Source organism: Orbicella faveolata, unplaced genomic scaffold (assembly GCF_042242905.1).
Source record: "Orbicella faveolata isolate gen_17 unplaced genomic scaffold, um_ofav_v1 contig_13, whole genome shotgun sequence".
NCBI lineage: Eukaryota > Metazoa > Cnidaria > Anthozoa > Scleractinia > Merulinidae > Orbicella > Orbicella faveolata.
The window spans coordinates 2,297,604-2,313,043 of record NW_028301540.1 but is presented as its reverse complement, the minus strand read 5'-3'; the positions used below and the strand labels follow the sequence as shown (position 1 = coordinate 2,313,043).

The 15,440-nt window shown below is 43.3% G+C and overlaps 1 protein-coding gene across 1 annotated transcript in view; it reads right to left on the bottom strand.

Moving 5' to 3' along the window:
• LOC149114624 (polycystin-1-like protein 2) overlaps positions 1-15,440 on the bottom strand; it is a 43,894-nt gene that overhangs the window by 22,371 nt on the left and 6,083 nt on the right. The window contains exon 4 of the mRNA XM_089284042.1: positions 8,917-9,117. Within this exon, the coding sequence (XP_089140168.1) occupies positions 8,917-9,117 (201 nt within the window). The remainder of the gene's footprint in view (positions 1-8,916; positions 9,118-15,440) is intronic.

Here is a 15,440-nt window from a genome sequence, read left to right as displayed (position 1 = left end):
GCTATTTCGTGTTTTCTATATTTGGTGTTTTCCATATTTGGTGTTTTCTTTGTGTCCTTTCTTGTTCCGTATGTTAATGTATTTTTTCACATTCTGCACGCTTTTTATCTCGCGTCGTATGTAAATTTCGTTGCGTATATATTTGTGTTATTCCTTCATGTTCATTTAGTGCTAGTTTATCGTCCGGTACACTTCTAACTTCTTGGTTCTCAGAACCCCGTTGCCAGCATTTTGGTAAGCCGTTCAGTTCATCGTCTGTTTTGTATTTTCCTCTTAGTTTTCTGCCGTCTTCCGTTAGTAATTTGTATTAATTCGTCTTATGTTTATCTTTAGGAATTTACCTTCCTCCTATGGAAAGTCAAATAAATTTGCTGGTCAGGACTAATTGAATCTCGCTTTAAGTTGTGTTTGAAGTCGGCCCGCTGCCTCTTCACTCATTGTTCTTGAACTTGAGGTGGGTTAATGTTTTGACCACTCTAAACCATCGAAAGAATAGTCATTTGGTCTTCCTGCTGCTATTGAATCGTTAACATCTGTCTCCTCTGCTTCTTCATCCTCAATAACGGCATTTCTCAAATCAATCTGGCTCCTGAGGCGTCATTGTTACTTTCGAATCCTTCGGAGTGCCAGAGGGGTTTTTTTGAGATGGTGGCGAACGATCACAATCGCAGCTTCGTCACGAAAAAAAAAAACAAAAAAAAAAAACGCTGTAGCTGCATGTCCGGCGGATAGGTTTCTTAAAATATTTCGTGTCCAGCAGTGAGACTTTTTTTTTAAAAGTGAAACAACGGAAAATTACGTTATGACAGGCGATCCCAAGAGGAATCGAGCCCGGTTCGCCGGCCTAGCAAGCGATCCTGATGACCTCTGCACCACCGTAACTGGCCGGCAACACCTGGGAATTTTTTAATTACTAGTTGAGTTACCCTTAGCGTTATTGGAAGCTAACCGTGAACAGGCTAACCGGAGAGCTATTTAGGCTAACCGGAGTGCTATTCAGGCTAACCGGAGTGCTTTTTAGGCTAACTGGAGTGCTATTCAAACGTTTTGACTACCGGTTATTTTATAATAGTCTACGTTATAAATCCCGATATACAGGGTGCCGGGCTCACCAAAATTAGTATTCAGCCACATAAACAAGGATTTGACATTGTTAACTGAAATTTTTAAAAAAAATAATTTTGACTGCCGGACACGGAGTATTTTGAAAAACCTGTCCGGCTGCCGGACATAGACACACCGCGGAAAAAAAAAACCCTCTGGTACCTAGGGTACCAGAATAGAGAAGTTTCCATCCAGATAATAAAGTATTTCTTGAGCGCTATACCTCACAGGCCTCGTGCTAAAGTTCACAAGTGGACTTTGAATCGTTTCTTGTCCACAAAAGCAAAAATTTTCGAAAAAAATCGACAAAAATAGCTCTTATCTGGCCAAGCTGGTGCGTGCGTGTGTATTTTAGCATTTTGTCTTAATTGGCCGTTTGGGAACTGGTTATGACTAAGGGGCAGACTGCTGACTAAAGGGAGTGCAGGCTACTCTGCTGTCCGATATACCGCACACTGAGCTCTAAAGGGTTGCAATAGAGATTTTAACTTTAAACTGCTATTTGGCGATATCGAATACCAGACATTTATTGGCTATTTTACAAATTTTGGCAGATTGCACCCTATTCAGAAATCAAGACTCGGTGTGCAAACGTAGCTCAAGAAGAATTTACAGGTTCGGAGTGAATCCTCGTGTAGTTGGTGAGAAGCCCATCACTAGTGATAGGCTCCTGAGTTCGTACGTTACTGAGGTAGGGGATGGGTGGGAAGGAGATTGGTTTGTTATGTGTGATATCTAAAATGCATACTGTATCATAGATAAAAATGTCAATAAAACCACGGCAAAAATAAGCAGAATTGTAGTCATATTATATAATTTAAATTCTGCTTGCGCTACCTTGCATATGGCTCACGCGCCTGAAATGTGAATTGACCAATCAGGATTTAGCAGGCGGAAAAAACTTTTCTGTCCTGAATTCGATGTGAGTTAACAAGAAAAGCGTTAAAGTCGGGCAACTTTTCTCACTGGGAACGGCATCAAATATTCACGAAAAGGAATTATAATTCCAAAAAAAGTGAAAAATATGAAACATTTTGAGCCTCCAAGCCTCTAATTTGGCGCCAACGTCGAGCAACTCGCTCGTAGTTCGTCGAGTGTCGCCAGGTAGGATGATAGTTCTGTTATTCTGAACGAAATATGTAGTTCCTCAAAAAATTAAACCCAGAATTCTTAAGTTAACTATTAGAAGAGGTGAAAGCAACATTAGCATTGTCTTTATTTGTGTTAGTTGCGCAGAAAATTGTGTCATTGCCTCGCCTGTAAATTAATGTCAATCAGTCCTTAAACAGTTCATGTTAAAATCACCAGGCAATCAGGTTAACCAGCCACCCAAGTTCCGTACCAACTTGGTGGTTGCCTTGACGGTCTCCCACGAACACTGGAATCTTTCAGGTATGACGTGTGCATTCAACTCCACTGTTTCACTGCTGCAGCCTCTGGGTTATGGCAATCCGCACTAGAAGTTGACAATTCCGCGCGAGGTTCAGGTTCTCTCACATCATCAGGCTGGTCACTGTTATCTGCCCCAATACAATCAGCATTCTGAGGTCTAGGGGTAACATCATCCTCTTCTCCCATCGTTGATTCTGCCCCGACAAGCTCAACTACCTGTCGACTGTCATTAATCGGAGCTGACTATCCATCTTCAAGAAACACTGGAAAATCTACATCTGATGCCTCTGTTTCCTCCTCTCTTGGTAGATAACTGCGTCTGCCTTTTAGCAATCCATCTCTCCAGTGGAGGTCCAACTGGAGACAATAAACGACCTTTGGCTTGGTCTTCCTGCTCTTCTGGATTCGGTACACTCCATCAGACAACACTGATATTACCAGTAAGGTCCTTTCCAAGGGCAGTCAAGTTTGACATTTCTCCCTTCCTTTCTCCGAACATTGTGCAGCCAAACAGAATCACCAACAGTTAATGGTCTACCAGCAAGCCGTTTATCATATTTCCACTTCTGGCGTATGGTTGCCCAGTTCAAATGGCGTCTAGCCAAATCGTGCGCACTGGCCAATCTCTTTTGAACAGCTTGGGCGTAGTCCGTCTTGAGTGGTGGTGTATCAGGAGGTGCCTCGCTTATGGCATCCAAAGGAACTTCCAGCTCTCTACCCAGCATTACGAGATTGGGCGTAACCCCTGTTGACTCATGAACAGCATCCCGATGGGCCATAATGCAAGCTGGAAGCTGAAGATCCCAGTCTCTCTGGTCTTCTCCAATCTTTCCACGCAACATTCAATGGGGGTCCTGTGGAAACGCTCTACCTGTCCATCGGATTGGGGGTGCAGTGGAGTAGCGCGAGTTCTCTCTAACAGCTTGCAAATTTCAGCGAACACCTTTGATTCAAAGTTAGTTCTGTGGTCGCTATGAAGTTCACGGGGTACACCAAAGCGACAAATGAACTCGCTCACTAACTTTTCAGCAACAGTAGCCGCCTCTTGGTCTGGTATTGAGTAGCTCTCAAGCCATTTAGTGAAATAATCACTAACCACCAGTATAAACTAGTTCTTCCGCGGAGTTTCTGGTAGTGGGCCGAGAATGTCAATCGCAATCCGTTCCATGGGAGCTCCTACTACGTACTATTTTAAAGGAGCATGACGTTTCTTCCCCCACGTTTTCTTTGATCCAGAGACATGGCAACTGGCGACTAATCCATGCACTGCTGATGTAAGTCCTGGCCAATGATAACGAGACTGAAAAGTTCTTATGGTCTTTCGTACACACCATGACTCGCAGTCGTGTGACTATGATGAGCTTCAAAGGCAGTCTGTCGGAGAGTGTTTGGATGAACAACCTGATTGATTATCTGATCTCCTATGTCATTTTCCCATTTGCGGCAAAGCACACCGTTCACGAAGAGCAGCCGTTCTCACTGTGACCGAAAGGTCTTTACAGCACGACTCTGAGACGACACGTTCTCCCTAAATGGCTTTATTCCATCCAATAATGACCTTAAGATCAGCATCTGCTTCCTGATGCTCTCTCAAGAAGTTGGACGTCCATGTTGGTTCTAACTTCACTGTGGCACAACGAACACCAACAGGACCTGGACAGTGTGTTGGTTGCTCAATGTCCTGGTTAGGTACACGCATTGCAGTTTGGACACCCACATGAACAAAAGACGTTTGTTTCTGAAATTTCCAACGGTAATCACGGGGTCGACGGGAGACTGCATCAGTGTTGTTTTCTTGGTCGATACTGGATCTCAAAGCCAAAAGTACTTACGAATTTAATCCAAGATGCCAGTTGTCCTTCTGGGTCCTTAGTTTTAATGAAAGAACGCAGGGGGCATGATCAGTTCAAATGCAGAATTTTGTACGCTGCAGGTAGTGTCGATGTTGCTTGACAAACTCGACAATTGCCAAGAGCTCACGACTTGCCACACAATAGTTCTTTTCAGACTTAGACAATGTTCGACTTGCAAATGCAATAAATCTTTCCATCCCATCTCGAAGCTGTGATAACAGTGCACCAACTCCATGGTCTGATGCGTCAGTGTCTAGCACAGACTTCCCCTCTCTGGTCGGGTAGGCCAGGACCCTAGCGAATGTAAGTGCACCCCTCAGGCTGTCAAAGGCCAGCTGACATTCTCCTGTCCAAACAAATTCTGTCTTTGCCTCTGTTAGCTTATACAGTGGTTGAGCTACGGTTTAGAAATCAGGGACGAACCGGCGGTGATAAGAGGCAAGTCCAAGGAACTTTTGACCTCTGTGCTGTTTTCTGGGATGGGCCAATTGCCAACTTGTTCGACCTTTTCAGGGTCTGCGCTAATACCTTCTTCTGTGACCACATGTCCCAGGTATGAAACCCGTTTCTGAAAGAGAAAACACTTTTTTGGCGTAAGATTTAGCCCGCCTAGGCCCGTCGCTCAAATACCTGTTTCCGCCGCTCTAACTCTTTCTCAAATGTGCGCCCCATGACAATCACATCATCAAGGTAAATCAAGCAGATTTTCCAATGAAAACCCTTCAAGACGAGTTTCATTAATGTACTAGGTGAATTACAAGGGCCGAATGGCATCACATTCCATTCGTACAAGCCGCTTGAAGTTACAAATGCTACCTTTTCTTGGGTATTCGTGTCCATTGCCACTTTCCAGTAACAGGAAGCAAGATCCAACGTGGAAAACCATCTTGAACCACTTAAAGCAGCTAGTGAGTCGTCAACTCTCGGAAAGAAAAAAGCATCCTCTACCGTAGTTGCATTCAACTGGCGATAGTCAAAGCACAGCCTCTGACTACCATCTATTTTTTACCACCAGCACAACTGGGGAGGACCAAGGGCTTGACACTCTTTCACCTTCCTTTGCTGCAAGAGGTCAGCCGCTTGTCGCTCGATTTCATCGTGTTTCCACAGAGAGGTGCTCCTGGGTTGCTGTCAGACTGGAGGTACATTGGCTTTTTCAATTTTGTGCTGGACCATATGTGCGGTGCCTAGATCCCTGTCGGAAACGGAGAACACGCTGGTAATTGTATAGTAACTCTTTTTTGTCTCTCAGTTTCACTGTCAGTCAAGTGCCCCGTGCTCCTTTGTAGAAGTTCTAGTAGGGATTCCAGGGGTTCTGAAGAACAATCGCAGAATTGGCTGAACTTAAACTGAACTTGACACTGGCAGGTAAATAATTATAAACCTCGAACGATAAAATAGAACGAGCAGCACCACCATCTATTAACCACACAACACGAGTTCCATCAAAAAAGCCTGGCAAATAAAGCCTCGTAATTTATTACTAATTTGTGACCTTTCCATGGGCACATCAGGGCAAGCCATATCCTGCTTTGACAATGGCTGTGGAATAGCATTGTTCACATCATGTCCAGCAGTGGGGCCAATATCACTCTCACTCAGGCATCCCCCTGGCCAAATTCTTTGCAATCTCAGCACGGACCATTTCGACTAAAATAACGTGGAGCAGGTGAGCGTTGCTGGTTTTCGGAGGTGTTCAGAGACATTGACCAGGAAGGCTGATATATCTGCTGAACTAATTGTTCAAGAGCATTTTGCTACGTCTTCTGACGTTGTTGTTGCGCTTGAAGGTCAGAACGTAATATTTCCATCTGAGCTTTAAATAAATTATGCTCCCTTTCAACTTCATCGACAGAGCGAACTTTCGGACAGCTCCCTCGCCAATCCCCACCCAAGAGACGAAATGCTTCAAGTTCGAAAGCCAACGACAGAGCTTCATCCATGGTGCGCGGTTTATCTCTGCGTAATCGGAGCCTGTCGTCTTGATCTTTGACGGCATCAATGAAATGCGGCAAATCTTTCCTGAGTGTCAGGTGACAAATCCTGATACGCTAGACTGGACATAGACAAGATATCTACAGCAAGAGCTTGAACACTTTCATTTCCCTGTCGGCGACGGCTATGCAGACGCGCCTGGTGCAACTTGCGTTACTTTTCCAACCTCGTTCCCAGGGTGTCTCATCTTACCGCCCCCTGGAGCGAGCGAAGAGAGACCCTGGTTGGGTCTGGTCACATGTCTCCCAGAATCTGGGAGATGACAATTAAATTATCGAGGGGATGGGCGGCCTAGTAGGAATTTTGTCTATACTTAGCCCACGGTAGTGCGGGACGTGTTGTCACCAATGTAAACCAAGAACGATATGATGTTCTGCGGCAATGTCCGGCGCTAATATCATGCAAACGCCAAGGAAAACTTATCCATCATCTGATAGCGGATGTTAGAGACAGTTTGCCTTACCGTGCCCCTCTGTACCCCCCTTGGGAGGGTCACGTGATTTCTACGACCATGTGCTCTCTTAGTTTGATATGCGTTGTTTTGTGTGTAGGTGGAAGTTTGCTTTTACCTTCGCCTTTTACTTTCTCGATGTTGACATCTTAATTAGGCCTGAAAATGCCCAAAAATATGTAAGTGGTCGCTCATTTGTATTGTTTTTTTTGTAATTCAATATTTGTTCGAGTCGCAAGCTTTACATTTGTAACTTTCAGCTGTACCGAACCGACGGAAGGACGAGTAACAGAATAAACATCTTCAGTGTGCAATTTGTTTGTGGATTTATTCAACAGCGGAAATCCAAGTCGCTGAAGGTTGTATGGTTCAGTGAAGGACGTTACATATTGTAAAAATCTCCTCAAGAAGGTCAATGGGGAATTGCACATGTTTGACTCATCTTTACCTCAGAATGAAGTGCAGGTCTTGTTACCGGCGATTAAATAATTTTAGGGAATTCAGGGCCTTTTAATTGATCACTGAAAGCCAAAGTCACTTCGAAAGGAGCGAAAGGGTGAAAAGATTTATTGAAGTTTCAGCGCGCCGTCGGCGCCCCGAACTTTGCAGAGCGCGAAGGATACAACGAACTCGTCGCGGTGTGCATTTCGCCGCCGTTCCAAGGGGCGGTAAGATGAGAGACCCTGGGAACGAGGTTGTTGTTTTTCAACACCAAACCGAAGCTCCATTCTGTCAACAATCTTCTCGTAATTTCGACAGTCGGTATCAAACAGGCCATTTAGAACCTTTTGAGCTTCCCCGCGAAGGCTAGCAGCCAGGAATACAACAGTCCTTCTTTGCTCCAACCATTAACAACAGAGCAACGCCCAAAGTGTTTCAAATAATCTCGTAGCGAATGAGTCCCACATAATCCGCAGGACTTTTGACAGGTTTCATAAACTTCCGGTGTTGTGTAAACACATCAGCTGAATAATTATCCGATTCGTTCTCTGACGCGAATGGGTTTGCAGAGTGAGATCAGCAACTTGAACTTCCGAAATAATTTTCTGATGGATCTAGAGATGAATCAAACTCTGGTGTAAACGGATCCCCCGCTTAAAAGGGTTAACTGGCGTCAAACAACTCATCTCTTTGAAATTTGACTCCACGATTGAGTTTTCCCGACCAAACCACGCGAGAAAACACACAAGCAAGATTTCCAAGTAGAGCCACACAAAACGATGATATTCGGTCGCAAAAACCATTAAAATATCTCCATTGACCACATGTTTATTGCACCATACGTCACGTGATTTACGTGACGATAGTTACTAAGAGGGGGACGGGGGTACCCGTTGACAATCAGCCAACGCTACAAAAAATATACATAGATTTAGCCAAGCCTAAAAGCGGAGCTCCTGGGCTGGGTTGTTTAAAGCCCGATTAAGATAACCCAGGTTAAACAAGAATTTTGATTGGAGTTTTGTAACTTTGCAGTGCGTTTTCTGAATATTGTTTGGCCTTCTGTTTTGAGTTTGAGTAATTTCAACATACACAAAACAAAAGAAGTGAAAAGCATTTGTATTCTTTTAAGTTTAAATACTGGGTTAACGTTAACCGGACAACCCGGCCCCGTTTTCAATAAGTTAACCTATGAACCCGCGATCCAATAGAAAACAAGCACTTGGTCAGTGGTCAACTTAAAAAAACACATGATCTCGATAAGCTCTAAACTTGACCCCGCGATATCGTCACGTAATACTGGTCAGCAGATACCTTGTTTTGACAGGTGTCAATCGACCATAACATGGATGTCCAAGAGGCTTAAAATCAAAGCTGTATGTCGCTGTCAACCTTTTAGCTGGAGTATGGCCGCCATCTTGCGCGACTCCGTCGTCGTCGTGCGTATGCGCCCATGAGCAATACCGCTAGCCATGAAAACCACGAAAAAAGTCAATTCATGGGTTTCCTTTTCTTTCCTATATGTGTATGGGGCTCCGCTTGGTGGTCCTTCGGGCCGCCGCAGCTACGCTATGAGAATAGCCGAGGGCCAAATATTTTCCCGTCAGGTTCTATGTGGCATTAGGAGAAATGGAACGTTCATAATCTTAGTGTAATTTTACAACAAAGTTCAATCCTTACCTCGACTTACACTGCTTTCAAGTAATGACGAGTGTGATTCAGTAGCTCGCGATACATTTATACTCGGTGTATTTATTGCACTTGTTGCTGAGATTCTCTTGGTCAATGTTGCTGGCAGCACATTGAGTAGTGTTGTCTGAGAGGTTGGAAAGGATGATGAAATGGCTGAGGGCGCTGATATTAAAGGATGACTTGACGAGCCTGCAAAATTATGATCAGAACATTACAAAAAAATATATGGTACTTTAATTACAATCATGATGATCTTCTTAGTTCGCCTTATTACGATTATCATTATGCCCATCACAAAAGAAAATGCAGAGTAAATGTGCATTATGTGCATTCCCCTTCGCTGCTATCTGGGAGAACCCCCGGGAAAAATCTCGTACAAATCTTATAATCTCCAGGATATGAAGGAACAGCGCAACAGTACAATTTTCACACTCATTTTGGTTGACGTTTCTTTATTTTTTGGCATCTTATGGGAATTTTATTTGGATGTTTGACGCTTTTTTGTGGTTAAATGGGAATTTACTTTCTGAACCACGTTGTTATTATGATCTAGAAGGTAAAGCTGGTGATCTCAAGGATTTTAACCTTTTTTAGGTTGGCATCTCTTAAGTGTCTGGCATCGAAACTCTGGCTGGCGACCCAATCCTAGGGGGTTGGGGGTTGGGTGTGGCTATACGTGGCTATATTGATGGGATTGCCCCGGTACATTTGATATATAAAACGCGTACTACCGTTAGAGGTTAGACATATATAAAACCATGCCAAAATTGTAGTCATATCACAGTTTGGATACTGCACGTGCTCTGATTCAGTAAAACATTGACTGAATGGTAGAGCGAGGCTAGAAAATGTTTGGTGTGTTATCATACCAGTTTGATGGGTCACAGAACATTGCCCTTCAAATCCTCAATCACGTGAAGAACTGGAACGGATTCTTACAAACATCTAGTTACCTCTTGGCATCAGATCGTGACCTGGTTTAATGGTCTGTTGCTTTACCATTAGGTTGTCACCACAAGGCCGGGGGATCACTAGCTTTAAGGTCACGAAAAAACGAGGAATATAACGAATACCACTTAAGCTAAAAAAATTATCAGATAGGATCAGATAGTAGCAACAATCATTTTCCCAATTACAGAATTCTCTCTTGTTGTGGCTCAATAAGAAATAAATTTATTTCTTACTTGAGGAAGTGTAACTCAGTTGCGTGCACGCTCGGATTGGCACAAACGTTTGAGCTTATTGACCGAGTGGCAGGGCTGAGCTAGAAAATATGTTGTAGGAGGTCATGACGTCGTCGATATCGTTTCAAATGTTGAATTTTGGCTTCGGTAAAACGTGTGAAAACCCATGCAAAGAAATTACAATGAGACTTATGTTGAGAAAACAGCTAAACGTTTTGCTCAGCTTTTTTCTTGAATCGAGATATTAGAGACTCTGCTCTCGGGATCCCCTTAAACGCTAAAACGTGGCTATTAAGGCAATATTTAAAAATTAGATTTTGACCTCGAGAGTTTTATCGCATGATAGTTAACGAGTCACCTATCACGCATAGAAATCGAGAGCGATTGAATAGTCTAATTGTTTTAGTATAAATCCACTATTCTTCAAAACTTTATCTAAATCTTCTTTACAGACACTTTGACATATAAGACTGCTTGCGGAAGAAGCCTGCTTTCCTCTCGAATTATTTTCGCCTGTCAAAGATATCTCTGTTCTTGGTAATGTATTAAGAGGATTTACCGTAGCTCATTCATTTCTTTGTTGATCGAAAATTCTAGAAGGGCCAACATTGGTTTTCCGATTAACAAGCAGAAAATTATTTTTATTGTATTGGAAAACAGTACAAATTGGCTATATAGGAAGGGTATGATTTTTAGGCCTTTTTGGTCAGAAATAGGCTATCGATTTTGGCCATTTTGGTCTCGAGATTTTTTTTACATGATAGTTGACGGGTGAGAGTTTTGAGAAACTCGCGCACACCCCCAACCAATTTTTCTGAGAGTACCCTTCCTGAGGACGGAGATTGTCTGTTGACTGATAACCATCATTATTATACATTGAACTCACTATCTCTTTTCTGATTGGCCGAAAGCGTACAGCGAATTTTCGAAATCAGCGCCTGTGACGTCATCTAGTTGCACATTATACAATAATCATGCCAAGGGCACTCAAGGTCACGGGTAATCAGGTCATGTATGAGCGCAGTGTCATGTCAAGTTCGAACGCCTTGTGTTGCTTGCTGTGGGTGAACTAGCATTTGTGTTCGTTCGGTGTTTCGTTCAGTTCTCTGTAAGGGTTATCAGCCTCAGCCTTCGGCTTCGGCTGATAACCCCTACCTCGACCTTGATTATTCTGGATATCACAAAAGCACAATCCAATAATTGTTTATTACCCCAGGCTAGGGGTAATGATGGGTAAACTGTCAGTGAGAAGTCGGGTTTTTGGACAGTGCACTTGCAGGGCGTGCTCGGCAAGTTAAACCTTTTACTAGACGCAAGGTTCGTGTGTAGAAGATTGGTGAACTTGGACCTTAATGCTGGTCGCAAAGGAGCTCTTTCGATAACAGTGTTGGACGAATTATAAGCTCACGGAAGAAGCGTCCTTTCCTCTCGGATTCTTTTCCTCTGTTAACAAACTCTTTGACCTAAGCATTACAGGTGCTAGTTGCTGCTCCCTTCCAGCTTTAAATAGATCTCCAAAGGTTCTTACGTTGGCATGTCAAACCAGTCGGAGGAACGGATTGAATAGACGAATTGACCCGTCAAACTGCACGCAGATCCTACACACGTGGTCTCAAACAAGATGGCGGAAAGTGTGTCATTCGCCAGACCGCCGGTACCGCTGGAAATTTCGACGGGAAATCCTGCTCATTCATGGGGGAAATGGAGACAAAAATTCGAAATTTACCTCAAAGCAATTGGAGCTGCAAAGAAACCTGATGAAATGAAAGTGGGGCTGCTATTAAACCACATCGGCGAGTCGTGTTTCAGGAATTTACTCAAATTTCATCTTCTTACCCGAGCGTGACGACCCCGCCGGAGGAGAAGACAAACTTCCAGCCGAAAATCCCGACAACTACGCAAACGTTATGGCAAAGTTTGATGAATACTGTACTTTCAAAAACGAGACCCTAAACTTATGCTGCTATAGAAATTTTGGGTTCACCTTAAACGAGAGCCGACACAGACCCTTGATTCGTGGGTCGTGACTGTCAAAGAAAGAGCCGCCGAGTGCAAGTTTCCAGCCGATTCCTATGAGCAAGCAGTTAGAGACAAACTCACCTTTACCTGCAAGGAAGACACCTACAAGCTACAACTCTATGACGAAGGAGCAGCCCTTTCACTCGAAAAGGCGGTGAAGGTCCTGTCTTTGCAGGAAGCAACAAAACGTGAGTTACAAGGATAAAAAGCCGCAGATATTGGGAGTGTCAGACCGCGAGGGAACAGGCCAGACCTTATCACTGATCAAGATACAGAGCAAAGGAATCAGCGAGACTCTAAGAGGAAGCCCTTCGAAACGAGTGGCCAGAACTGTGGTTTATTGCAACCACCGACATACCCCTGGAAGGGGGAACTGTCCAGCTGCGGATACACGATGCTGCAAGTGCAATAAAATGGGACATTGCTCTATCGTACGCAAGAGTGTACCTGTAAAAACAGTCAACCAAGTTCTCGAAACTGAGGATGTTTTTAGTCCTACATTTGTGGGAGGGGTTACCGCACCCACTTGTTCCAATACTTCCACGGCAGAACCAGTTGCAAACCCTCAAACTGGTAGGTCCGACCCCGGATGGCATGTCTAGCTCAAGATCCAAGACCAAGACATGCTGACATGGTGCATTGACACAGGAGCACAGGTGTCTACCTCATCTCCAAGATATCCCCAGTTTAACGGTGAAGTGAAAAGGACGGTCCAAACTATGAAGATGGTCTTAAATAAGAGCAGTGACGAATACTTGGCTCTCCTGAATTACAGAGATACTCCATTGCATCATGGTTACTCTCCAGCACAATTAAGCATGGGTCGGAAACTACGTACTAGAGTTCCCTGTCACCCGGATGAGCTGAAGCCAGAGACCCCTGTCTATGATCACATCAGAAGAAAAGAGAGGGAGTACCGAGCAAAACTGAAATTCAATTATGACCAGAGACACAGAGTAGCAGAGGGAGAGGAGCTGTCACCTGGTGACCGTGTTTAGATTCTTGACCAGAAAGCAGAAGGGACAGTAATTAAGCAACGCGAATCTCCAAGGTCTGTAGTCATACAGACCCCAAATGGCCAACTCAGAAGGAACCGGAGGATGACACGAGGAGTTCTTGAGGGAAGACCTTCAGTCTCACCCCAGAATGAGGGCTATGAGAACCGCGAATCAACACCAACAAGAGAGAGGAGCCCAGACGTTCCTTCAGCACTTGGAGCCAGCCAAGAAGACTACGGAGAACTGCCTGTTCCTGAGGACCAACCAGCAATAAATGAGCCCTTACAGCCTGAACCGTTGCTGACCCGCCTTAGACCTAGAGGAGCTCTTAGAAAACCGGAAAGACATTGAACAATGCTAAGATCAGTATTCATTTAGGGCACTGGAGAACAGTGATGTGCTTATTGACATTTAGTTAAGTTAAGAGAAAAAGGAAGATGTAATAATATGAGGTCCTGACTGACCGCTGACCGGCTGAAGCGGGAGAGAATTGTGCTAGCTGTAGGAATCGATCGCATTAAAGCATGTTGCGTTCATGTTTGTGTCTTGGTACCTTTCAGGACACAACAACAACTTTCCCGTTTATCATGATTTAGACCTATTCAGTACGTCTGTCGGTGTTAGAACTATTCTCAACTCGATATGTGAAAACAGAATGTTGACTGATGGTCATTTGACCATCAGTTGCCTTAGAAACGTGGCAAGACTGATTTTTAATGTACTCGCAATAACCCTTGTACTGCTTAAACCTTTCATTTTCATCAGACTTGTCATCGTAACCGTGATTACATCACCTATATAAACATGATTTCCTCTATTAACATTTTGTCCGTAGTAGAATAAGAAATTTCAATTTACTTAGGTAAGGTTGCACGTACGTCCCCAGGGAATGGAGGTGATCAATTTTTCATAGAGTGATTTATATCTGAGTAAATTAGATTTCAAATTAACCGCGGTTACAGAGCGCGAAGTCATTGTTCATGGGAAGTACAAGGATTCCCTGGGGAAAGAGATCTTTTTACTGATGCAACTGATCTTACTTTGGGAAAGTTCACCGACATAAATGTTGAGTGACTGAGAGCAATCATAATTACCCCGGGCAAGATCGTCAATGGTGTGTTGTAGTGGTGCCAAGTTTTCCTGATAAACCGCCAATGAGAAATTGAGTTTTAAATTTTGGACAGTGCATGCATGCACAGTGCGTGATCGGCAAGTTAACCTTCTGACCAGTGCACCGTGCATGTGTGAAGATTGGTGAACATGGCTCGGAAGAATAAAAAATTAACAGTTAATGTAGAAAATCTCAAATTTTATTGATTACTGTAAGTCTTTCCTTTTTGTAGGGTATCTTATCTAGATTTTTGTTTAGGCTTGTCATATTAACTTATTCTGTCTTATTTTTTTTGACGTTCTAGGTTTCCCGGCGTATTTAATCGAACGCAGTCGAACACCAATGGTTCGATTGGATTCGGTAATCGAACGTAGTGGAACTCACACTGCAATTTGGTCAGTCAAACAAAATGGAACGTTCGATTGCTGAACGGTCGACAACCGAACAAAATCGAATGCTCGATTACCGGACGGTCGACAGTCGTACTCAATCAAACGTGCGATTACCGAACTTCTGTTTGTTTGATTTTTATGTTTAAATATTAACACTGATAAAAAACAGAGTAATGAAAAAACAAATGCCTTACCCTATTATGAAACGAGTGTATATTTTACGGAAATTTTGTACGGCAAACCGTCTCCCTAATCCTCCCGAAACCTAAATTTGTTAGCGATTTGTTACTTCTGCATAATACCCCATTATAGCCACGTGGTCGAGGGAAATTTCTACTGAAGGTCGAATTACTCCTAGTTTCCAGTGAACCCAAAAGAAATGTTGAAAGCGTCAAGAACCCGAATTGATATCTAGGAGACCCGGGAGGAGACTGCATGTATCGACATTAGAACTGCTGTAAAAGAGTATGAAGAGTGTCGTTTTAGTGTTGATGAGGGAGAAGAGTTTCGTAGTTTTAAGAAGATTGGTTTTAGAGCAGTTACTGAAATTGTACAACTTCTGTTTGAGTATTACGGCGACATTCAGAGAAAAAGCCTGTTTCCTCCCCACTATTTTAAAAATGTAAACAATAATACATTTGAGTATTTAACTGTCGTTTTGTTCTCTTCTACATATGCATAACCAAACATTTAGTTTGATATTTGTTTTTTTTCTCTTAATTCCATTCAATAAAGGTTGATTGTGATTACTCCTGCGTGATTTACTTATCAAGAAATGGATCCAAACAAAATCGCATCGGATTGAGTT